The 26,485-nt window shown below is 39.4% G+C and overlaps 1 protein-coding gene across 3 annotated transcripts in view; it reads left to right on the forward strand.

Moving 5' to 3' along the window:
* Positions 1-26,485, forward strand: part of SNCAIP (synuclein alpha interacting protein) — a 99,323-nt gene that overhangs the window by 63,471 nt on the left and 9,367 nt on the right. For all 3 annotated transcript variants that reach the window (XM_075136697.1, XM_075136695.1, XM_075136696.1), the window contains 6 exons: positions 1,809-2,665; positions 4,329-4,508; positions 7,584-7,697; positions 12,954-13,079; positions 18,002-18,171; positions 25,214-25,306. In XM_075136697.1, coding sequence (XP_074992798.1) covers positions 1,809-2,665; positions 4,329-4,508; positions 7,584-7,697; positions 12,954-13,079; positions 18,002-18,171; positions 25,214-25,306 — 1,540 coding nt within the window. The remainder of the gene's footprint in view (positions 1-1,808; positions 2,666-4,328; positions 4,509-7,583; positions 7,698-12,953; positions 13,080-18,001; positions 18,172-25,213; positions 25,307-26,485) is intronic.

Raw genomic sequence — 26,485 nt, forward strand, 5'->3', positions numbered from 1 at the left:
GTTTATGTAAATGCGTGTTATTAAGGTTAGAAAGTGGAGAAAGCCAAGCAACAAAGTAAATGTAAGCTTAAATAAAGTGACGACAAACAAAATGTTGATGCCTTTTCCTCTGTCTAGACCCCTGTGTTGAAAGCAGTGTTTTCATAAAACTCAGACAGAATTCATTTCCATACTGAGTGCTTAATAGTTCCTGTCAGAACAAAACAGCTGGGGAACATATGGTATCCATTTCCCTGTATCACTTGGAAAAAATTTCATATGTAAATAAAACCAACATAAAAGTGCAGGCCTTTGAACCTAAGATCTTATACAATACATAAATAAGTCAGTACAGTGCGTTCTTTGTATTGGCCCACTAAGTTACATGCCTTTTGATTATTATTATTTTTATTTCTTCTTCGGAAATGTATTCTTAAGCGCTTCCAAAAGTATTAAGGTAATTTTCAGACATCCGTAACTACTAAGCTATACTAATCTTTCACTTCAGACATTAATGTTGCACTGAAAGTGTATATATCTGTTTCCTTAGGAAGGTGTTCATGGCAAATTGTGTGTTTTAACCACAAATTAGATCCCACTGATAGGCAGTTAGCACGTGTAATAAATCTGCTTTGTTTAAACAGTATTCTTGACATTCAGAATGCATTAACTCTTAGTATACATTGAAAGGGGCATAGAAATTGCCTAAAGGCTTTGGTGGTTTCAGTGCTGTCCCTCAGCTGAAAATAACAAAATAAGGAAAACTGTTTGCCAGAGTTCCACTGATTATGGAGATCATAAATATCACCAGCTGGGACCGTGTGGAAGAGTGCAAGTTCAGTAGGATTGAGTTCAAGTTCAGTAGGATTAAGAATTCAGGTGCCTTGAGCTGCCTTTCTTCTCTGCAAGTCAGATTCATTGGTCAATCTCCAAATCCCGCAGTGCACTGAAATAATGGTCTGGAAGGTCCAGAGCTATATATATGTGTGTGTGTGTGTCTATATATGTACACAGGTTATATATATAAGGGATGGAAAGTTTGACAGAGAAGCCCGACCTACAGAGGAGAAGTGGAAAAGGAGACATCATACCTGAATAAGTAGGCTTAATTTTCAGGTCAGAAAATCACAAAATCGTTTAGGTTGGCAAGGATCACTTGAGATCATCTAGTCCAATGGCCCTGCTTAAGCAGAGTCAGCTAGAGCAGGTTAAGCCCAGGACTATGTCCAGTTGGATTTTGAGTATCTCTACAGGTAATTGTATATAAGGATAAGATTCCTCCTGACCCTTCTCTTCTCCAGGCTGAACAGTCCCAGCTCTCAGTCACTGTTCGTATGGATTTCCAGTTCTTGTATGAAAAATATATCTCCCAGAGATAACAGGCCTTAAAAATTAGATCATTCTTACTGCTTTAAAACAAATCCACTAAAAAGTTTTGACTAACCCTTTTGTTGACCTCCCAGAAAATCATCCTACTCTTGTGATGCATCTCCATGCGATAAAAAAAAGCAGAGTGCAAACTAGCATAGTTGGACAGGACCACTGTAAACACCACCAGGCTCTTATTGATGTCCATTACTTGATTAAAATTACTTTATTTGTAAGTGATTACAATGTATGTCCTCTTTGAAGAAACTTTCTTTTCTGGAGTGTCAAATTCTTCAGCTGTTTTGATAGAGATGCCATTAAATCTGCTTAGATATGAATGTGTCATGTTATCATGTAATTCTTGTTTCCAGTGTTTGGCCAGGTATATCTTTAAAGCATGCTATATCATGTCACACGTCTGGTAGTAATCACTTCTAAATCACATTCCTCTGTTTCTCTAGTTTCCAGCAGCAGCTGGAACTGTGGAGTCTCAACTCTTATCGGAAATGCACAGAAACCAACAGGAATTGCAGATGTGTGCAATAAATTCAGACCAGTGAAGAGGGTTTCCCCATTAAAGCACCAGCCAGAAAGCTCTGAGAACAATGAAAGTGATGACCAGAAGAACCAGAAGGGAGAATACCAGAAAGGCAGCGATTCTCAATCTGCACCTCCAAATGATGACCACAGCCCAGGAGGAGAGAGCCTTGAAAGCAAAAATATCGAGCCGGCAGTTCTGCTTGGGGAGCTGGAGCACTATGACCTGGATATGGATGAAATTTTGGATGTGCCTTATATTAAATCAAGCCAGCAACTTGTTCCTTTTACAAAGGTAGCTCCTGAGAAAAAACTTCTGGGTGTATGTTCAACAGTGAATGGTCTTAGTGGCAAGACGTGCTCTGCAGGGAACACGGAGAGCTCGCCTGCCGGGACGCAGTTCTGTGTGCTGTCTCCTGTGAAAGGCTCTCAGCTGAGGAAAACGCAGCCCATTGTCCTTGATCAGCACAAGCATTTAACAGAAGAATTAGAGCTTTCCCAGCCTTTAGTTAAGTGTAGCTCAGTCCATGAATCTGAAGCGCAGGGCAAGGGCTTCCTCAGCAGGACATTTGTGGATCCTCATGCTCACAAAACTGAGAAGACTATGCCAAACTGCCACCTGAGGACTTTCCACCTGCAGACGGCAGTGACAGAAAGCAAGCAACTAGAGGAACTGAGCATGAACTGGAGCAGCGCAGGGGGCCCAGAAGAGAGGAGCGAAGAGGTGAAAAAAATTAAGAGCATCTTAAACATTGTAAAGGAAGGACAAATATCTTTACTGGTAAGTGTCATCTTTTTCATAAAACACATAGAGTAAGGACGATATGTGATGCAGTTTATTAAGCCAGCAGAGCTGATGAAGTGCCCATTTTGAACCGCTGCCCTTTTTATCTTGTACGCTCTTTAGAAATGGAGCATATGGGCTTCCAAATGGAAAGTTTTAATCTTTAAATCAAACATATAGCAAAACCAAGATACTAGTTTTATGTAAACATGGCCAAGATTGCGAGTTTTTGCAGTACACTGAAATCATATAGAAAGCAGGCATTTTAACCATTGAGATCACTTAAATACTGAATTTAAATCTTAATTGAGTTTTGCCTTTCGCAACATTTGTGGGTCGCTTTGTTCAATTATTGCTGGTTTACCTCAGTTGTTATTTAGAGGCTGATGATGGGAACAGAGGGGCTTCTGTTGTATTCTGATTATTATTCAGGAGTGTTTATGCTGTCTTGTTGCAGCAGCGTTCTCAGGCAGGAGCTTTCTCTAAAGCCTTGTTGGCCTCTGACCCATATGAAGTTTTTTAGTAAATTCTAGCACTGTGATCAGGCACTATTAATGATGGTTTCCAAAGTAACTAGATGCAAGTTAGCACAATGATGCAGAGCATGTGATCTCCACTCAGAACGGCTGGTGGAGGCGCAGTGTATGTGTAAGAACTTTTTTTGTTAGATGTTTGTTTAGCTTCTCTGTTTACCAGTCTAGCTCAAGCACAAAGGCACGCTATTAACATAGCAGCAAGAACAAAAGCAAATATTCAAAGACTAGACGGAGGCAGAAGAGAATATTAGATTGCTCAGGAAGAAATAAAAGCAAATTAAATTCACCCCGAAATAGGAATTGAGGGGGAAAAAAGAGGTCATCATAGGTAGCTAGCTGGAAAGAAAATGCATATTTTTTCCAAACAGGTCGAAACCTCTGAATGAAGTAGACTCATCAAACAGTACCCTGGCAAGTCTGTGCTACTCTAGGAACTTATCATTGCTGCTCCTTAACTCTGTCTTCCTTCTTCCATTTTCCTTCTGGAGTTTCTCAATCCAATTGTTTTGTCTCAAAATTAGATTTGGGCAGAAATAATGTGTTAGGTCATGGTTGTGTAGTGCTTGGGTAAATAATTCCAACAAATTTTTTCATGGAAACAAGCTATCAAACAAAAGTCTTCTGTCATGTGTTTTAACTACATTTTAGATTGTGCTTAACACAAGCTGCCCCTTTTGTGATGAGCAAAATCAATCAGGAACTTTTTTTAGGAGTCGTGGATGTTTTCTGTTCAATTACTCATTAATATAATGCCAAAAAAAAAAAGGGGAGGGGGAGAAACCAAACGCAAAATAGACAGAAATTATGAAAATGTGGGTATTTTTGCAGCTATTTCATTGATCAAACTAGTATAAAGACTTAAACCTACTCAAGATCTTGCACTGTTGTATGACAATTCCACGAGAAGGAGAGGAACTACAGTGAATCAAGCCAGTGAGCATGCCACCTCTATCCTTTTGCTAATAGTAGTCATGTGAAGTGAAAAGCTCCTGGTTTTGAGTTATAAAAGAACATGCCTACGGGGAAACATCTTTGTATTTGGCTTGTGTCTTGGGCCATGAGCCTTAATGTTCTGTCTACCTTTTTATCCTTAGTTGGAACTAACATAATGCCTTTTTTAACAGCCACATTTAGCAGCAGATAATCTGGATAAAATCCATGATGAATGTGACAACAATCTGTTGCATGTAGCAGCATCAAAGGGACATGCAGAATGCCTGCAGCATCTCACTTCTTTGATGGGTGAAGACTGTTTGAATGAACGAAATATTGAGCAGCTAACTCCAGCTGGATTAGCAATAAAGGTAACTTAGTCTCTGTCTTTACTGTAATGTGACATAAAGTCCATTTAGTTTCTTTCTGTGGTGGCAGTAAGTAATGCATCCAGCAGGATGTTATTTTTCAAGCATTTTGTTAAGTGAGAGCATAAAGAACTGCTGGCTGGTACCACATAAGCAAATAAAAATGGATTACTGTGCAGGATACAATATCAGCTGTATAATACTGATATTGTATACGTTGTTGTCAATGCATATAGATTCATTTTTAAATCAGTTAACTCTAAAAAAATTTGTTATATTTTAAGGAACTTTCATTTAACTCAGATTCAGTTGTTTCTTTAGAGAGCATAACAGTTTCTTGGTTTTTTACAAATACAGGTATAACCTTGTAAGACAAGTGTAAGAACATGTTTACAAAGCATAAAAAACCTCTGATCCACATCTGGAGGTGAAACCTCTTGGTTGCCTAGGACAATCGCATCAAAGTTAAAATGTACATATTACAGAACAACCTGTCAGAAACTGCAAAAATTAATTTCAAAGCTTACAGAAAAACCTATTATATAGGAAAATGTGAAAATTATTTGTATTGCTGCACTAAAATAAAACATAGTGGTCTACAGGAAGGCTGATAATTTAACCATACCGATTCTGGTTCTTAAGTAAGTAAGATTGAATGGTTGAATGCCATTCCTTTTAGCCACTAAGTACCTTAAGAAGAAACAAGGAAAGGGGTGAAATATAATACAAGAGTTTCTGTTTCTTCCGGGGTTTTATTGTTATTTTCTTCTTGGAAAAACTTTAGAAGCTGACAGAGGACTGGTGGATTCCAACCTGCAGGTTTGCATCTTTGAGATGTCATTTCAATGACCTAGGGCACTGGTGCAGGTTTCAGGGTTGGGGTTTTTTTATTTTTCTGGGACAATCCATATGAATATAAAATTAAACTGATATCTAGTTGTACTAATGAAATGCTGTTATAAAAGTGAAGTATTTAGCTTCAGTACCTTGGCTCGTGTCCAAACTGAATAGTTACAGTCTGCCAATTTAAAGTCGTGCAATTTTAATTGGAAATGTTTTCTTTCTTGTTTTTTCAACATAGATATGTAATGTGTTTATAAGCCAATAAAACCTTTAGTCTTTTTCTCCGGAAAGGTTGGCTTTTTTAATAATTTGTTCCTTTAGTTTCTATAATACTTGAGCATGCTTCAACATTCACAGAAAAATGTGTAAATGTAATGAAGTTGTTCATGTAAGTGAGGGTGCTCAGGCCCAAGAGTTTCTCATGATGACCTGCATGGCTGGACTTGTCCTGGATCGTTGCAAAGTTTTGTGAGAGCCTTAAAGTAGTCTGGCATCACTAAACTTTGTAGCTCTTGATCCTTACTCCCAAGTGTTTTTGCACACTGATAGATGGACTTTATTTTTCTTGCTCTTACTTCATACCATTGTAACTCCCATAATGTTACACCATGTGGGACGTGCACCTATGTTCCACAAGAATGATGCCTATCAGAATGGAAGAAAACTTGTATGCAGGAACATAAATTTCCGTGGAAGAGAATTTCAACAATTTAGTGATAATGCATAACATTTCTCAGTAAAGAATGACTTAATTAAAACTAATTCTTTTGATTTAAGACCTCTTTCTGACCTTGAGCTATGGGCTAGAGAGTGAAAATGGAGCGGTATGTTATGGCCAGTCACACTGTCATATTGATAGTTTATTTTAACTAACTGTGGAGAAATCCTTTCCACATTAGCAAAATTATCTTATTTAGCAGGTACTTAATTTTATTAACTCTTTACCTTAATTTAAAAAATACAAAAATATTTTACTGTGTTGTGATACAAAGGAAAACAAAATAAAAAATTATTAGTTAGTCATGCTTACTAATATTTGAACCCAAATGTGATCAGGAGGATTTTTCTAGTGTAATAAAAAGAATACAGGTAGTTTCATTGTTTTACTTCATTACTGAAATTGAGAGAAATAGAGCAAAGTAAGTGAAGTAAAATGGTGTGCATTTTTGTGTTTATATACATACATTACATATGGAAGGAATAAGACAAATTAATTTTATTCCAATTTTTCTGTCTCCTGTATAATTTTAAATGGGTTAATATTTGTTACATTCTTCTCCTTGTTTTTGTAAAAATAAAACTGAAACTTGAAATGGATTTTTTTTCCTTCTCGTGATAGCTCTTTCCATTTTATGCACACAAACAGCTTTTTATGTTATGTATGTTGACCTCTGTGAGGTTTTGACTGAGCAATTGAAATATGTGTTTCAGCTATAGAGAATATAATAGCCTTTATGAACATGAGAGTTAAAAAATGAAGTAAGAGCAGGCCAGAACGTAGGTCATGCCAAACTGCATTTAACAAGGTACCATCGCTGAAAAGGGGCTGCAGCAAGACAAACTGCGAAAAACTCTTGCCTTTACACTGGGCCACAAGCACGCTCTGAAGAAAATGTTCACTTGTTCCCACAGCATCTACATCCCACTTCACAGTAACTTGCAAACTACTGTGAGTGTGCATAGCAGCTTGGGAATCTTGAGACTAGGCTGTGAAAGGTGCTCAGGGCAAGAACCACCTCCTTGTTTGTGTTTGAACAGTATCTATTACAGATAGGTCTAATCCATAAGGATTAGGTGTTCAGATACTACATACATAGGAATAATTTAGGAAGCATGCATTTAATTAATGATCAATGAAGGCTTGAGTTTGTAGGGGAACTGTTCACTCTGCTCCAGCAAATCCTCTCATTTAATCATTAAGCCTTGCTGTACAAGTGATGGAAAGAGAGCTATGGTTTTGCACTGAACAATCTGAGAGTAGGGGCCAGATTGTGTATGGAATAATATTTGACTGCCACCTTCACATCGCCCATTTCACTATAATCAATAGCCAAACTATAATTGATCCAGGACAGCAAGACAAACAAGGGCATTACGTGAGAGCAGATAAAAGAACACATTTTCAAACAAACTGGAATTTCATAACATTTTAATAATTCTGATAAGATTTTCCCTATTTATAGATGTGTTTAGAACTGAAAGAGCTGGAATTTAATTTTTTTTTAATTTGTTTAGAATGGTCAGCTGGAGTGCGTTCGGTGGATGGTGAGCGAAACAGAAGCTATTGCAGAATTAAGTTGCTCAAAAGACTACCCAAGCCTTATTCATTATGCAGGTTGCTATGGCCAGGTATGACTTTCATTTACTTTTTCAAATAGATTATTTAAATGCTTATACAAGAATTTCAATTTAAAGCATCTTTATAATTTTGTGGCTTTTAATTACAGGTGTTCTTAATTAGTTCAAATATAGCAAAATCTTTTGCCACTTAATCTGGGTATTTTTTTCAGTATTTTCCCCTTTAAGTCTTTTTTTTTTTTTTAAGCTTTAAGTAATGGCTAGGAGAAGGTTAGCTGGCATATTAGGCCAACATATCAATCCCAAGAACATCTAGGGAGATTAGCTGTCATGTTCCCTAGGGGACGCCAAGACACATCAGAAAATCATCAAACATTTTGGGATAGTTCACATTCTCTTTCCAGGAGAGACTAATCTCAAAATGGCAAATTGTGACAATTTAGGAATTCAGTATATTGGCAATGAAGTGTGGTGAAACTTGAACATCATCTGTCTATCTTTAGCCAGTTTTATTGAAAATTACACATAAAAATATGTTGTAAACCAATCCTGTTCCACACCTGACTTATCTATAAATCTAATGATGAGAAACCACAGAAGTACAGCATTTTGGTGCTTTGCTAATGTCTGGGGAAACATATACCACTTAATCGCACCACATTCTCTTCCCACAAAGTCTGTTTTTCCTAAGTAGACCTTGCAATAACCCCTCTTCAAAGGACAGGATCTACTACACAAGGAATAGTGATTGGTTATTCTTTAATCTCTTTGGCAGATGGGCCACTTTATCACCCAGTTTCTTCAACAGACATTAAGGGTAAATGCAGAAAACCCACTATTTTTGTGCTCATGCTTTTCTTCTCTTACTTACTAAGAGAGAACAAGCAAAATGTAACCACTGAGAAAATTATCTTTTTCTTTCCTGTGTAAGTGTCTCATTCAATGCCATACAATTACTGTGGCGTGTTTCTGCTGTTAAATGATTCTGCTCAAGCATGCATTTACTGGAGGAGGGAGGAAAGAGAGGGGGCAGGCTTGGAAGGCTGTGGAGCTGGAAGTCTACCCTTTCTCCTGCTGTTTCCATAGGCACACAGACACCCTTGTTTTCATGCTGTGCAAAGACCTCCATTGCCTTTTCCCCACTCACCTACTACGCAGATGTTAGGTGCAAGTTAGGACCCTGCTGGATACACTGATTGATTGTGTCCTGCTTTCCGTAGCCAGCTTGGCCTGTAAACCTAGCACTGAGTGTAGGGAGGCTGGGAGCCAGATCAGAACTGGATTCGAGAAAGGCGTGTTTGCTACTGGGAAGAAAAAATTTGGAAGAGAAAGTTTCATGTGAACTTACATTCATATCTTCAATTGATTAGCCTAATTTTGTCCTCATCTCTAAAGATATTTATACAAACTAAATCCAGGGAAACTTTGTTTTTTTTCCGTGAGCTATACTGTCTACTGCCAGGAACAGATCTGGCACACTTTATCTAGATTCTTTTCAGAGCAGGACGGAAGCTCTACCAGTTAAGAAACACCAGCTACAATCAGCCACCCATGAAATTTAAAAAGGTGATATATACATTGCTGCCAAATTTTCTTAGTTAGCTGAATGCCAAAGAAAGTTCACAAGTAATGTCAATTATCATTTTTTTATAATCCATAAACATCTTGCAAACCTGAGGGAATGTTGAGGCTGAAGGGATGCCAGACTATCTTACCCAACTGTGTTAAGAAGAAAAAAACTTCGAGAAATTCAAATGCGTAGTTGGCGCTGTCCTCGAAGCTTTAATTTATTTTACCATTACTTAGACGAGAGATAATCCATGTAAACACTGGTCTTGGCAGAATTACAAGAGTAATATTTTTACAAGAAAGACCTGTTATTGAATCATCTTCTAAAAGAGTCAGTCCATCCATTGTTTCCCCAGGCATTAGGCATGCACACCATATTTTTCTTCAATAATATCATTTAGAATGGGCAGCAAAAGGGAGTTCGTAGCAAAGCTCCTATGTTAAAGGTCATCAAACCAGTCATGGCCTGACTCCAAAGACATCTCAACAATAATATATTTGTCCAATGAGAGAGGGACCACATAAGTTCATCTGATGGAAGAGGAGAAGAGCTTAAAGTCAACCTGTAGCCTGATCAGCATACCTCCTAGCAAGGGCTTCTTTAAGCATGGGATTGTGCAAGAAGCAACCATGGCTGTTGGCAGACCTCTCCATGCCAGGCATAAGTCATGGGTACATGCAGATTGTGTACCAGCTGTGTCTGGCACACCACGTGACAGGAAGGAGATGGTGGTGCAATCCTAGGTGCACATAGTGGGTCCTGACTAAGAGCTTCATAGGGCTGTAAGTTTTTTCCAATATGGATGTTGTGGTAGCATGGACTGCACGGGTAAGAGGCAGAGGGTGGGGAATGCTAAGGGTTTGTTGCCTCTAAGCTCCGGGGGAACTTTGGGGAACCAGGGCTATAGCATGTCTGAGGACCTAGAAGGGGTTCTGTGCACCACTTGGCGGTGGTGTGGTGCTGGAGAGCACAGTGCGGAGGAGTGTGTGACATTCAGATACAGAAATGCCTAACAACACACCTTTTTTGCACCCCAGGATGTTTGCCTTCCTGTCTAATGTCATTTTTGCAAGGAAAATGTGGTGTTTTCACTCACTCCTACTCCTCTACTGTGAAGGGATACTGGGAAGGGTAGCTTATTTAATTAATATCGAGTGATGGGGCTAGGATTAGCTGTAGAGTCAGTACTCTTCACCATGCTAATCTTTCCATTTGTAGTCCATTTAATGATTTAAGTGGTCTTTGTTAGTTGTTCTTTCTGCTCCAAAAGCCAGCTAATGGAGCCAATCTATAGCCTGTCCCAAAACAGAAATTACGTATTGTGACATTTTCCCAGAATCTTTTTTTAGGGAGATTTGAATTATTGTAGGTCTAGAATATGCCAGAGGGATGTTAACCACTGCTACAACATAAGACCATTGTAAATCTTAAAATTATCAGATATACTGAATAATTTATCAGTATTTTTCAGTTCCTGTTACATAACAAATATGTGATTATTTTCCATTATCTTCATCTCATTAATTTTCTTATTATCCGTCGTTTTGTCTGAATAAATTGAGTTGATGACTATAAACCTACTCCTAAAAACACTTTTCTTCCAAATACATAATATGAGTGTTACTAAAGTGATATATGATATATTTTGATTTATGATGTTTTCATTTTTCCTAAATGTAAGTGAAGAAAATAGTTGTTGTCTTTTTTTTTGTCAAGCATACATTTGTTAAAAAACAGTCATTTGAGAGAAGCACAAACTGTTTGAGTAGGCCTCTGACTTTCTGCCTGTGATCAGTTGATGCACAGACAGTGCAGGTGATTGCATTTAGCCATCCCGGCACTTGATTTCCGTGTTGATAAGATAAATGACTTAGAAAGCATCATTTGCTCCACGCTGATTGTGATCATAAAATTACAGAACGTGTTTAACATTCTGGTGTCTATTATGTTCCAAAGAAATATGTAATTTCAAAGCTATAGTTGTCTTCCAATTCTGCAGAGGAGTTTTGCTAAAATATTTTTCTTTTAATTATTAAAACATAAGGGCAATTCATAGGAGTAGTGTAATCCTTCTCCACTGCTGGCCAACACCACAGGCATCTCGAGAAATTGCTCAAAAGTATTTTAAAAGGGATATGTGATCTGAAGTCATCGCTCTATGCTGGCTGTCAGCTGTGTTGGGCATTCAGCCAAGGAGAAGTAAAAATACCTATCCCTTCACCCTGTAATAAAAACAAAACTTCTGTTAAAGTGGAAATAGGAAGAAGATAAGGTCCAAACAGACTAGCCCTCTGAAGTAGTAAGCAGAGATCCAGGTGCTTGAATGGGTAGAATCGTTTGGAGGAGACCTAATAGAGTCTGAGGATCCATCTCCTTTTCCTTGACATTAAAATTTCTGTGATACTTTTATACAAAAAAAGAGGTTTATACCCAAGCTTCCTAGCTAGAATTTCCTTTTCTCATTTTTATTCTTTCTCTTTCCTACTTGATCACTGCTTAGAGTCCTAGACATACTTTCAGAGCTGTTCATTTAGGTACACTTCACCCTTACAGACCCACGTATCTAACTGTGAGCGATTATGTACTGACGTATCACTGAAGCTACTGAAGTGGTGCAGGTTAAGTCTGTGCATTGGTGTTTGCCTCACCAACACTAGAATGTACAAAGCCCTTTTGAACTAGAGCTCCTAGCTAGTATAACACACGATAGATATCAATGGAAGATAATAAAAAATACATGTTTAAATAAAAAAGTTTTAAGCTAGAAAGTAATTTATTCTTTTCAGCTATTCAGATGCAAAAACTGGGAGTACAGCTGTAGTCAGTTATCTTTTAATGGACCTCAGTTTTTTATGTAATCTATTGATTTATTCATTTTTAATATGTATCACATTCAACAGGGCAGAATGAAATTTAATCTGGAGAGGCATGGAAGGTTCCTAGAGAGAAGAAGATTTTTCCAAATAAACCTGCTGGGGAAAATAAGAAATAAAATAAGCTTAGTGCACATATATAAACTCTCCATTATTAGAAAAGAATACCCATATAAATGTGTATTACACCTGCGTATACACGCAAAAAGCGATGTTAAAAAGAATTAAGTTGGCACCTCAGTTTTGGCTTCCAGATTTTCACTTGCAATTTTTGCGGTCCGAGTCTCCCCATTCTTCCTAACATGCAGGCACATACAAATTGTCCATTAGTCAACACACTGAGAGCTCAGGACAGAGAGATTTCCTCGGTTTAGTTGTGTTTCTTCTCCTCTTGCACAACAGCCCAGAGCTGGGGCACGATGATAGATTTGAAGAATCTAACTGCTCAACTCTGTGATCTGTGCATACTCCTGGTTTAATTTTCCAAAGAGACTTGTTAAGTTTCACCAAATTTCACAAGCTGATTTTCAGATTGACGCACAGGCTGTTCTGCCTCAGGTCTCCTCTCCAACATACAGGCATGCATGTTTTTTAATGTACGATTTCTCAGAATGTGTTACAGAACTCATATTTTTCGTATTATGTCTTTTTATAAAACAGATAAAGTATTTCAGCTTATTTCCTTGGGGAAAAAAACAAAAGGGGCAGACCCATGATACACTAAGTCCTACAAAGTTAAGAGAGACTGAAAACAAGGAATTATTGGACAGTATTAGTAACAGATGACAATACCAGTATTCCTCTAGGACATTTAACTTTTCATATTTCTTATCATTTGTGACATCTCTTTCCCCCTCTCCGTAGGAGAAAATTCTTCTGTGGCTTCTTCAGTTTATGCAAGAACAAGGGATTTCACTGGATGAAGTTGACCAGGATGGAAATACTGCTGTTCACATAGCTGCTCAACATGGCTATCTAGGATGCATACAGGTAGAGTGATAGCTATATCAGAAACCTCTTTACATCAAACTTGAATGACAACAACCATTAAAATTATTATAGGAGATCTTACAAGTGGGAATAATTATTGATACATTAAAATATACTAGAAGGAAGAACTTAAAACCAGTAGGATTCAGACTGAAATACCGAAAAGCTCTGTTTTTTGGATTCTATTATCAATTATGCTATTATTAGCCTAAAGTAACTGTTGTATTGCAAGAAGAAAGCATGATCATATTGTTCATACATAAGCAGCTAATGTGTATGTTTTTATGTTACAAAAGGGTAGCCAGTGTAGATATGCATACTCTCCTTACTATTTTGGTATTTTCCTTCTGTTTCTTTTTCCAGTGAATAGTTGTAGCTCTCTGGCTTAGGGGAAGTCTAACAGATAAGTTTCTTCTATGTTGAAGGATTTCTACCTTGAGTAAACCGTCCTTTCCAGACTTATAATCTTCGAATGTATCTATGCTAAACAATGCAGCGTGATGGTAATTTCTAACTGATTCTCCATGAATCAGCTTGGCCACTGAAAGCAATATAGTTCTGTTGTATAGAGCTGCGGAAAAGGGTATTTTGTCCTGCTGAGAAGGCTTACACAGCTACAGTACTTTTGGGAGCCAGCTCTGAATAAACCAGTTTGGATACCTCTGTACAGAAGCTATGTTCAATGCAGACATACCAAACAAGCTGTAGGGTTGAACGCGATGGCTAGGTGAAGCTTGTCAACTTTGCGTTGAATTGCAGATGTACCCTCTGTCCATCAAAGTTACTAGAAACACTAGTCACAGGAGTACATTTGGTATTGTCGTCACTTTGAGTGAAAGCTGTTTGGAGAAGAAATAATAATAAAATCAATCCAGAAGATTGCAGAAAGGTATTTGAGAAACAAATTAGTCATTGGAGAAGAATAGATAAAAGAATAGATAACCAGCAGAAAGGCAAGAAATAGAAATCAAAGTGATCAAGATCAAGCCTTTATCAATTATCTGGATGAGGGAATTGAGTTTCCCTCAGTAAGTTTGCAGATGACACCAAGTTGGGCAGGAGTGTTGATCTGCTGGAGGGTAGGAAGGCTCTGCAGAGGGACCTGGACAGGCTGGATCGATGGGCTGAGGCCAACTGTATGAGGTTCAACAAGGCCAAGTGCCGGGTCCTGCACTTCGGCCGCAACAACCCCATGCAACGCTACAGGCTTGGGGAAGAGTGGCTGGAAAGCTGCCCAGAGGAAAAGGACCTGGGGGTGCTGGTTGACAACCGGCTGAACATGAGCCGGCAGTGTGCTCAGGTGGCCAAGAAGGCCAATGGCATCCTGGCCTGTATCAGAAATAGTGTGGCCAGCAGGAGCAGGGAGGTGATCGTGCCCCTGTACTCGGCACTGGTGAGGCCGCACCTCGAGTCCTGTGTTCAGTTTTGGGCCCCTTACTACAAGAAGCACATGGAGGTGCTGGAGCATGTCCAGAGGAGGGCAACGAAGCTGGTGAAGGGCCTGGAGCACAAGCCTTATGAGGAGCGGCTGAGGGAACTGGGGTTGTTTAGTCTGGGGAAAAGGAGGCTGAGGGGAGACCTCATCGTGCTCTACAACTGCCTGAAGGGAGGTTGTAGCGAGGTGGGTGCTGGTCTCTTCTGCCAAGTAACTGGCGATAGGACGAGAGGAAATGACCTGAAGCTGCGCCAGGGGAGGTTTAGATTGGACATTAAGAAAAATTTCTTTACTGAAAGAGTGGTCAAGCATTGGAACAGGCTGCCCAGGGAAGTGGTTGAGTCACCATCCCTGGAAGTATTTAAAAGACGTGTAGATGAGGCCCTTAGGGACATGGTGTAGAGGGCATGGTGGTGTTGGGTTGACAGTTGGACTCGATGATCTTAGAGGTCTTTTCCAACCTTAATGATTCATGATTCTAAATAGGGGAGGAAAATATGTCTAAGAAGGAGTAGTACTTCTCAGAGTCTAAGAACTCAGATACGTATCAGTAAACACGTTAATTCTGTTACCACACATGAACTGATCCACAGCACCTCTTAGGGCACTGCAAACACAGAAGATTTGTATTAGTTCAACCCTAAAAGAAATACAGCTAGTCACTTCTCATTAGCTAACCTCTTCAGAGAGCTAAATATATTTGTGCACACTGTTATGTGAATCTACAGATGCATAGCTGTTTGTTATTATTATAGCAGTCTATATATCTGGACACAGAGAAGACATAACTCCATAAAAGCCAGTCTGAGAGTCTCACACAATAAAAAAAGAAAAACAGGTGACAGCTGAGCTGAGTGAATAGACTTGAAAAGAACAATCAAATAGATTTGGAGGACGTGACCATCTCTGCATTTTCTCATTGATGGGACATGTCTTTCTTTTAAAGATGTCAGGAATGGACCCTGTACACACTCTTGTGACAATAAAATAAACAAATCATCACATCCATGCTAAATCTAGTGTTTTTATTGTTGTATTGTAGACAATTGCTATGATCAGTTAGAAAAAAAGTTGATAGAAGAAATATTTATGATTTACTAGTGAAGACCACCGTTGTGGTAGGATGTGTGTTAGGGTTGCTTACTCAACTGTGCCTCATCAAGACGTACAATGCATTTGAAGGAGAAATGAGAGCAGATGATTTTGAGCAGAGTGGTGACATCTGCAGGCTTTTTTCCTGGATAAAACTAAACCAAAAAGAGAATAGCCCTGCTTTCCCCATGAAGAATGAAACGTAATAAATGGCTTAAAATTTTCAAGATTATTTTATTGTAGATAAATACACAAATCAACAAGTGTTTTGTGTTGAGGTGAAGCCATGAGAAATAAACTGTGAAAATATCTAATGACAACAAAAATATACAATGTTAGTAATGTCACCTCATTACACATCACAGTCTTAAGTGCAGTTGTTGTTTTGTTGTGCTGTGAAACAAAATAAGCCCTCTGCCCAGCGATCTTATACTCTAATTTAAAACAATGTACAGTGAATGATCTGGTAAAAAGAAAGAAGTGATAAAGGAGGCAGGGAGATTATAAATAGCAGTACAAAAGATGGAGAGTCAAAAGCTATCAGTGATTTCCTGGCCCTCTCATTTACTGTGGTTATGAGCAGGTGACATTCCTATCATGTTCCAAACTATAAGATTGCTTTTCTGCAGAGTCATAGCTCTCCCTTCTTGATTTTCTTTATTGGCAAATTACACCAAATTTATTGACATGAGATGCAGTGCAAGACTGTTCATAAGTTTCCTTTCTATACAGACTTAGCAGACTAGACAGACCATCATTCCTCTTTTCTGTCAGCAGGTGTAGAGGTCTCTGTGCCTGCTGTTCTGCGCTAACAAGGCCACTCCGATCCTCGGTGGCTTACCAGCTCTGCTTGGATAAGTCAACCAAGAGCTCAGCCACACAATTCCTCTTCTGCATGTGTATGTGTAATGTTAATGATGCTGTAGTTTTTGGATGCATTATGGTTTTGTTCAGAATTTTTTTCAAAGTGCTATGAGCAATGTGTGTCTGGACATGGCTGAGAACATTTAGGTCCTATTCTAGGCTCTCCAGTAAAGCGCATAGTGCATGACACTGGTTATCACCAACAGATCAGAAGGAGTGAAGCTTTGGTCTCAATTCTTGCTTCAGTTATTGGATATCTTGAGGTCAGCCTGACAGAACTTCTTTTGCCCTTACAACACTCTGGATTCAAGTCCCAGAGGTGAGCAAATGTCATGCTCACAACCTGGACAGTTCTCCAGCAACAAGCTAGGGTTCTCTTGTAGTGCTGTGAGTAACACAGGGGTATACATCAGAGTATGAGCCATTATTTTTCTTAAAAAGTAAAAGCTGACACATATTTGAGTATCTATCTCTTTAAAACAAAATTGGGGGTAACCAAGCAAGTGCAAAGCAATGAGACTTCCTTCAGCATAAAAAAAAAAAAAAAAAACAAACCCAAACAAACCCCAAAAAACCCCAACCAGATTGAAAAAGTCATTGTACAGATTTCTTTCTGCAAAAAGAAATTTGTGCCTGTCTGACCTAAAGTAGTTGTTGGAAAGTATCTGCCATACCTTTCATATCCAAACATCACTTGACTAAGGAATCAGGACATTGAGACTGCTGTGTTGAGTCTTTTAAACTCAGGGATTCTGCTGTGGTAGGAAATTGAGAGCTAAACCACAAAAGGAGTCAGCAAATATTGTAGCGAAGGCATTCCTAAAATGAGATTCTAAGGGTGTGTTGCAATGCCTTGCAGTGCGGAGATCCCAAGAACAGCAGATACCAGACCTGGTAAGCCATTACAGCTCATCACCACCCTCTATAAACTGGTTAGCAATGTGTTCATGCTGCCCTGGACCCTGATGTTATCTAGCACAGTTGTCCTTTGAATTGCACTTGCTTGTGTCTTCTTTTCTAGGTCCACCATGTGCAAAGTTAGCACAGTGTTCAGTAATGCATAGATAGGTGCATCTGCAAAACTTTATTACTGTGGCTTAGGAGACAATCAATAGGTGCTTAAATGTAAGTCAGTTTTCTGTTTTCATTTGGTGGTCCCACTCACTGTATGAATGCTACAAGTCATGCTATGCTGTGCAAACAAAGGAATAGAAAACAAATTAATTGAGTAGAACTGCAAGGGAAGAGGAAGGAAGAATGTAGTCTTTTCATAGTTCTTCTGAACGACAGCTCACTCTTCTGTGTGAAGAGTCTTTGCCACTTGAGCGATAGATTTTAGTGGTATGTATTTTGAGTTCAAGCTGCATACAGACTTGTCAGTGACTGATTTTTAAAAATGATTGGCTTAGACCGACATTTTCAAGCATTTTATTCAGGATTGCTTTGTGTCCAGCCATTCTTGTGGTTGACCAGAAGTCACAGCAGAGACTTACACTTACAGGTGTCAATGTTTCCTTTTGTGTTTTTACAGACATTGGTTGAATATGGAGCAAACGTCACCATGCAAAACCACGTGGGAGAGAAACCCTCACAGAGTGCTGAGCGACACGGGCACACCATGTGTTCCCGCTACTTAGTGGTTGTGGAGACATGTATGTCATTGGCGTCACAGGTTGTCAAGCTAACTAAGCAGCTGAAGGAGTAAGTGTTTCATTGTTAGCAGAGCAGCATTTCTTAAAACAATACCCTACTTTGTCTTCAGTTTATTAGCAGCATCTGTTTTCTGCTTCTTATATATGATATTTTCAAGTCATATTTCTACCTCATTTCTGCACTCTGTCCTGCTCTCAAGCATTTGCCCCTTCACCTTTAGCAGCTCAGTTTTTCAGCTGTTCTCTTTGTGGCAGTTTGCTGTGAACATAGATGAAGGGAGAGGGAGCAGAAAAGGGTATGTATGAAGCGACCCAGTCCCTTTTCCCTCTGCATACCCTGGGATCACATCATTGCTGATCATAATTTCTGTTCACATAGCATGCTTTTATATACAACGAGTGGCTCTTCCCAGTTACAGTGCTGGGTGTTGATGTTGGGAGGAATAATGGAAATAGTAGTTGAAGGGGTTTTTTTGGACTTGGAAGGTCACCAAAACCCACAATGACTACTCAGGAAATATCTTGTGTTCTGTTTTTTCTTCATAGGAGCAGTTTTAATATTTTAGTATGGTTTTTAGTAAACGTTCTGTAAAGAGCCTGTATTTTGAAACACGAATTTATGTAATTGCTTGCTTTTATTGTAGATGCAGTTACTGTGACTTAGCCTGTCAATAGGCTCATAAGATAAGACTCTTAGAAACCATCAGCACTGTCCTAACGTTGTTCCAACTTAGATCAAGAGCTTATCAGCTACCACAAGCCATGAAAATGGCTTTTGATAATCCCATGTTTAGAGATGACCATATCATTTTATGCGAGCAGCATGTAGGTAATTGTACTGGGTATAAATTACAAGACTCTTTTAGGAGGGGAGCTGCAGGGTGGCCTCTGTGAGAACAGGTGAGGGGCTGCCCTTTGCCGGACACAAAGGACCCACTGCAGCCAAGCCGGACCCAAAGGACCCACTGCAGCCAAGCCCATCAACCAAATTGGTGGCACCTCTGTGAAAACATATTTGAGAAAGGGCAGAAAATGCCAGGGAGGAGGAGGGAACAGAAGAGTGACAAACAGAGGGAACAGCAAGGTCAGAGGACCAGGAGGTGCACCATGGTGGAGCAGGCACACCACCAAAGGGACTGTGGCCCATGGAGTACCCATGCCAGAAGAGGTGCACCTCTTGAAAGGACTGCAGCCCATGGATAAGTCCACACTAGAGGTGGTGCTTCCCCAAATGGATTGCAGCCTGTAAAGGACCCACACTAGAGCACAGGGAAAAGTGAGAGGAAGGAGCAGAAGAGTGAAACTGCTACACATGAACCCTCACCTGTGCTGCTCGTTGCCTCACTGAAAAGACTGAATGTACCCTCCAGCGATGACAAGAGGGGAAGAGATGTGGCTGGAGTGAAGCCTGAGAATGGGGGAGAAGGGGGGCTTGGAGTGCATATGAACCTGGGAGTGAGGTTAAGCCTGGAAAAAGGGAGGATAGGTGTTTTAAATGTCTGTCCTTTTTTGTTTCCCAATACCTGAACCAGTAATGAAATATTTATGCTAACTGGCAATGAATTAAGTTAAAGTCCTCAAGTTGAGTCTCTTTTCGCCCATGACAGTAACTGGTAAGTGATGTCCCCATCTTTATCATGACCAATGAGCTTTTTTGTATCTGTTCTTCCTATTTTCTGCCCCCATCCCACTGAGGGATAGGGGGAGTGAGAGACTGGCTGTGTGGGTGCTTGGCTGCCAGCTGGGGCCAACCCATTACAGTGATACAATTTTTAGTTTTAAACTGGATGTCTTGAGAATAAGCATAAAAATGATCTCTATTGTTAATTCACCCTTTTGGTATGATCAGGTATCTATTTTGTACTGGTTTTACAGCAAAAGGAGTGTGTAATAGCACTCCTCTCTGTCATTACAGAATACCTTCCTGCATTTGAAGTATGCTTATTTTTATGTTTGTACCTCTACGTTTTATATTACAAAGGTATTTTATCTTTGTGATATCTTCACTCTTCTTTTACATTTATACTCTCATAAATACAAACAGTGAACTAAGGATTATTGTAATTTTCACGGTTTTCATAATTACAGTCTGACACTGTTCACTGGACGTTTCAAAGTACCAGGTGTTTTGTAGTTGGTTCATTTGCTAAAATATATAAATCAGCTTATATAAAGGAAAAAAACAGAACATAGGGTATTTCCTGAGTAGCCTGCATTAGCACCTGACTCATCTCAATATATAATGAAATGTATTTTCCCCATAACTCAGCAGAAAAAAAACGCACACACCAGGAAGTAGAAGTGGCAACCACGGATTCTCCATGTTTCAGTTTTCTTCCGTGCTTACCCAGTACTTGATATAAGTGTTACCTCTCATATGGAAAAGACAGACTTGTTATGTCAGTCAGCAGGCTGTTTACCCCCATAGAAATAGTCTAGTTCTGACTTTCCTGACAGAAGCATTAACACTTTTCCAAGTCTTCCCCCAGTCTCACAGACTGCATGCATAGGAAGTCATTTAAATGATTCTTATCTGGCTCCTGATGGGTTCCTTTGCTTGTCTCAGCTGGAGTTAAATCTGCTTCCCTTCAGCAGCCTATTTTTTCAGGCTTCAGATTTAGCTCCAGTAAGTGCAGCAGCAGCCTTTTCTTCCTCTTCTACAAAGAGATGTGAGTCTCTAGTGCAACCCTGTTGCAGTTTTTACTGAGGCAGTGAAATATTCTATTTTCTGCTTGAAAGAACAGCTTCCACATGGCTATTTGGGCTGCAAGCCTCAGGCTGTGAGTGGCTCTGATAGAAGCAATGGACCATGCTCAGAGGCACAGGAGCCAGAGGGGATGATGGAAGAAGACACTTGCCCTGTTTTGCAGCCCCATCCGACATAAAAATCCAAGGGTGGTACGAAGTACATGCCTGGGGCAGCTTCTCAAGGGGCCTTACCTCTAGCATAGCAGGAGAATTCCTGCTGTGTATGGCTACAGCACCTCTGAAGATCATAAAGGCATCCGATGGCAACAGATGGAAGTCCGGTTGGCAGTCTAAGTCACTTCAAACTGCCGTTACATCGGAATAGCTCCAACTTGGGCAGCTGAGCTGGCTTCCTGTATTTTCTCCACCTACTTCTGCTGGCGTTAATGGACATTGTTCTAGAGACAGAGAAGTTATGATTGTATCATGATGGGTTACTTGAATGGTCAATATCGACATAGAAAGCCCTTATATGCTTCCTAGCCTTCCCTCAGCTGCTGTAAACATGAGCTGATCATGTAATCTTCTTTTATTCTGGGTGCCTTATTAGCCAGGGGTAAGAGTCTCTCTCTGATAACACTGTATGTCCCCAACCACAGGAAGACTGGAATGGTTGATACTGTGCAAGAAGAACAGCAGTGCAGAAACTGTCTTAGACCAGCACCTAACAAGACCTATCTTCAAAGGTCCTAAACCAAAGAAGGAAGTACCTTCTTTCATTCTCTTTTTATGAGCTCTTCCAGTCATCAAGGCAACACAGAGCAGTTCTAGAGAGAAGTTATCCCAATCCACCACACTCTTTGGAGCCGTTCCTGAAGCGAAGGCACAAAACCAAAACAATCACATTTTGCCAGAGTCTTCACATCTTTCAGCTCTTTGAACCAAAGCAGCTCAGATGACAAATACAGAGGAGTATAGCAAAACCTTTAGCTGGGTCTTTGTATTTGAAAGAAGGAACTAAGTGGTAACTACAAATGTTCCACTGAATCTTTACAAGAGGATTAACTGAGACTTTTCACCAAAAGAGGGAAGGAACCAAGCAATTCTCTCCATAGGTAAAAAGGAAAGTGGCCCACGAAACCTACTGTTACTGGCTTCAAAGTAAAAACTTTGGCTTGCATCTCTTGCTAATTATAGAACTTTGGTCAATCCGGTAGGACTTTCTGAATTAAACAAAATGCTTAGGACAGTCACAAAAGTTTCTCACAGAGTCTATACAAAATACTGGCTTTCATTTTACTTCCTGAGGTCTCTGTAGGTCTTACAACCTTAGTTATTCCTTCACTGATTTCATCTGTCTGAAAAAATGTCAGTTGTCAGTGTAGAGAATTCCTACCTGCACAAATACATGGTTTCTAGCACTGATGACATTAGCAGTACTGACTTGTATTGTTTGGGCTTTCCTGGCCTGAAGAGACCAAGTCAGAACTAATGACATAAAATTAATGCTTCCCTAGACTTCTTTTACAATGCTGCTTGATGACAGACCGTTCTACCAGCATTCCCAAAGAGTTGTCCTGCATTTATGGACCTGGATGTGCAAAGCAATTAATGAATGAGACACTTGTTGATCTTTTTGATACACTATCAAGGCAAAATCTCTGGCAAGGAAAAGATCAAGGCAAACCATGAGTCAAAAGATGAAGATGAGAAAGTGAATATCCTCTGTTGCCACCACTTTTCTGTGTTCTGTGAACAAAATCCATAATTTTTCTGAATCTTCATAGGAATAGCTGTAAAAATAGCTGAAAAAAATTATTGTAGTGGTATGGTAAGGTGTGTGCAAGTTGCTGGTTTGTCTTTTGGGTTTTTTTTTTTTGTGGTAGAAAGTGTTACATAGACATATAGTAAGAAACCCAGTATAAACTTTACAATGTTCATCTCTTTTCTGCTTAGTTAAGCTGTTTTATTTTCTGCTTTGTAGAGTGGCTACTCTTGTTATATTTGAAACTAGACGGAGAAGTAAGGCAACATACTATGAGACATATTTCAGTAGAGCCCAGTGCCTCAGCCAGTTCTCTGTTCAGTTACTGAACTCCCTGATTTCATTAGGAGGTAGCTGGGGTCCATAATTGTCTGAGTAGACACAGAAGGGTCCTTACATATTACTTACTGGGAACATTGTCCAAGCTAAGACCCTCAGAATTTGGGCATTAAATATGATAAAGTAAGTAGACCCTCTTACCCCTGAAGCTACAGTGATCTTGTCTCCTAAATCAGTCTGGTTTTAATCCTTATCAGTATTGCTATTCTAGGAAGCTGTGGTCCCTTGTTTTCAATGTTACCTTAGCTATATATGTGTATGTTATATATCTTCAGGGATAGTGCTGGCAAGATGTGTGGGTTTCTGTGAGCTATTTACTAACTAGTTAAACTGTGAAAATGGAGGAAACTTTAATTCTTTTAGCACAATAAAATGTTTAAGTTGAATGAGAACATTAACTCAGCAGAAGAGGTGTCAGAGATTTCCATTAAAGCTAAAAGCATAAGAAGCTGTTAGCTACATTATTTAGATATTTAGAAATAGAATTTGAAGGAGGCATAAGAGGCAAATAAAACAGATAAATGGCATCACAATCTAATCTCAAATGAAAATTTCCCTGGCTCTTAAAAGAGAGTATCTGAGGAGTTGCAATATAAGCCAATGTTGACAGATGGTAGGAGTAATTTTAAAATAGTCTAAGAAAGTGTGTAGGCAAGAGGAAGGAAGATGGAAAATTAAAGGAAGAAGGGATCTACATAAAGCATGGTTGTATTGTAAAATGTGATGGCAAGGCAGTGTTCAAGATCCCACCTTCATTTCTGTAGCACTTTTCAGATTCACTCTGATATGTTAGAAATAAAATGTTTGTTTTCTGCCAGCCCTGCAAGTACAACCCCTAGTCTAAAAAGTCATCTGCATCCTTTCTGGCTTTGACATTGCCAGCTATAAAGACTGCATTTGGAACTCAGCTAACTCTTCTGCTGATGGCATGCGAGCTAGGAAAGAGTCCAGCTCACTGGCAGAGAACTGTATTAGTTCTGCAGATCCAATAAGAATAAAAGTACTAAAAACGTATTACTTGTACAGCAAGAGAAGCAGAGCCTGGGAGAAGCAGATAAAAAGTCATTTTCACATGGTCATTTGATCAGGACCAGGGAATAAAACCAAATGTACCAATTGTATTCCAGGTGAAAGATAGCATATGTACAGTAACAAAAAGCTGTAAGTCTCTTTTAGTTTTCTAGTAGTTTCCCAATAATTCTGTCTGTGCAGTGTTTAGAGGCACTGGAACTTACAGGTCACTAAACAAGATTGAATGTTATCTGTGGTGGGTTGTTTTAAGTAATAAGCTAAAGGGTTGTTTTGGTGTTAGAATGGAAGGTCTAAGTTGGACGGGAGCAGGGAGAGGGAGAAGAACTTTTTGTGGCAAATTGATCTATTCCTTCGTTTTTGTAAAACTACTTGAAGGTTTGCAGGTTATCTTGTTCAACTGAGTCCTTCCTATGGAAATAAGTATGTGACAGGACAACAGAGATTGTGATTACAGATTACAGTTCTATGATAAATGGAGTTTCTAGTATGGATGTCACTTTCATATTATTAACAATTTATATCTTCTATTACAATTTTTTAAACATTGGTCTCTAAAGTTACTTACAAAGCAGTGTAGATCGCAACACCACACTGAAAGTGATAGACTGCAGTAAGTACAGCACTACTGAGATGGGTGCAGAGCACAGGTAGGACCTTCGGTAAGGTTGGGCAGCAAGCAGATATGTTTTTTCCTACTCCCCTGAATACACAGAGATCATACTTAGCTTCATTCTGCAGCTGAAGAAGATTGGACCAGCCCTTCCCTTCCCTCAGGCTCCTCTCTGAGTTCATTTGCAGATAGAAAAGGAGAGAGCTGTCGTTTAGTTGAGTAAAAGCCATCCACCAAATACAGGAAGTGACTTCTTAATCTGTACTTTTCCTCTTCCTCTACACAAACAAGTAAGAACCAAGTAGGCCTAAGTTTGCTCTGCCATATCTTTGTTTCTGGGCTATTATTTGCTGTAAGTCACTCAGTTCCAATGAACTGCTGCTTATGATCCCACACTTGTCTTACATGAAGTATAATAAATAATCTCTGACAAGTGTGTGTCTCTCAGTTCATCTGGTACAGTGGTCACAAAATGTCCGCAGGGATTCAGAGACAAGGACAAACTCTCTGTTTATGCTATTATTTGTGATTTCTCTTTTTATTTACTATGTAAAGTATAGGTGAAGAGGACTTCTTTTTTGAATACAAAGTTGAATGGTAGTAGCTAATGCTGACAGTTTTACAATTCAAGGTAAACAGTCTTACATTTTCTTGCAGGCAGACAGTGGAACGTGTGACGTTACAGAACCAACTCCAGCAGCTTTTAGAAGCCCAGCGGTCAGAGGGCAAGTCACTGCCCACGTCCCCAAGGTAAGGTGACTGGAATTGTGCTTGCAGGCTGGATTTGCGGTTTCATGGTACACCAATTATCAGGAGAAGCTGTGACCTGTCTAAATAGTAGATGTGTTCTGTAAAATAAATATGTTTTTCTACCTTATGGGCTTGAAGCTGAGCTTCTAGAATTTGACAGTGTGTAATATTGTATAAATATTGGAAATTTTGAGTAAATTAATAGTCCCTGTTTCCCAACAGAGTGAAAATCAGATTTACAGTGGAATAGAATATATTTTGTATTAGATGAATAGCAGAGGATCCTAGAAACCCCTAGGAAAGTTGTAAAGTTTGACCTTGTAGTGGTCCACCGTATATTACTGCCAGCAGTAATTCATAAAGCCACTTACCAACAAAACCTGGTTTGAGATTAATAAGACGCCTTACACTGATTAAATCTTTTGCCTGCAGTAACTTGTATAAAAAGTCAAAACTCCAGAAATTTTATGTGTTGTTTACATACCCTGTCAGAAGTCCCAGAAATAGACACAAACTGAGTAACATTAGAGAGGAGGAAAGTAAAGGCAGAGGACTGGATCTGCAGCCTGCTAACATATCTGTCTGACTTCTGCCATAGACTTCCAGTGTGATGCATGGCAGTTAAGCAAGCACACAACTTCTCTCTGATAGCATTCTGAAGAAGATTTTGAAAGAAATTAAGTAACTCACATGCAAATAGGACTCGGTTTATCATGACCTGCTAATTCAATTTCCTCTCTGGAAGAGATATACAGTGCTGCTTCAAGTTTCAGAGTTGTTAGGGAGCTACATGTATGTTAAAGTACAAAGCCAGCATAAAAACTTCTGCAGACATTGATGGTCAGAGCTTTGGGTCATTAAGTATGAACTCATAGCATCAGTGACTTGTTTTTTTTCATTCTCACAGAGTCTCAAGCGCTTTTTTGGACAGGTGCTCCATGTCCCTGAATTTCATGTGTCAGTGTTTCAGACAAGTGCAAATAGTTACAGAAGTAGGTAACAAAGACATTGGGAATGGATATGCATTTGTGTAAAGGAACTTCAGCTAGGAAAGGGCTGTAAACTCCAAACTCCTGCTGAAGTAGAAAACCATACTGGAAAGAGTTGTTTTTTAGAATCATGGTCTTTGTCCTCCCTGTCTGCCAGCTCAACAGCGACAATGGGATCAAACACTGTCTT

This window comes from Calonectris borealis, chromosome Z (genome assembly GCF_964195595.1).
Source record: "Calonectris borealis chromosome Z, bCalBor7.hap1.2, whole genome shotgun sequence".
Classification (NCBI taxonomy): domain Eukaryota; kingdom Metazoa; phylum Chordata; class Aves; order Procellariiformes; family Procellariidae; genus Calonectris; species Calonectris borealis.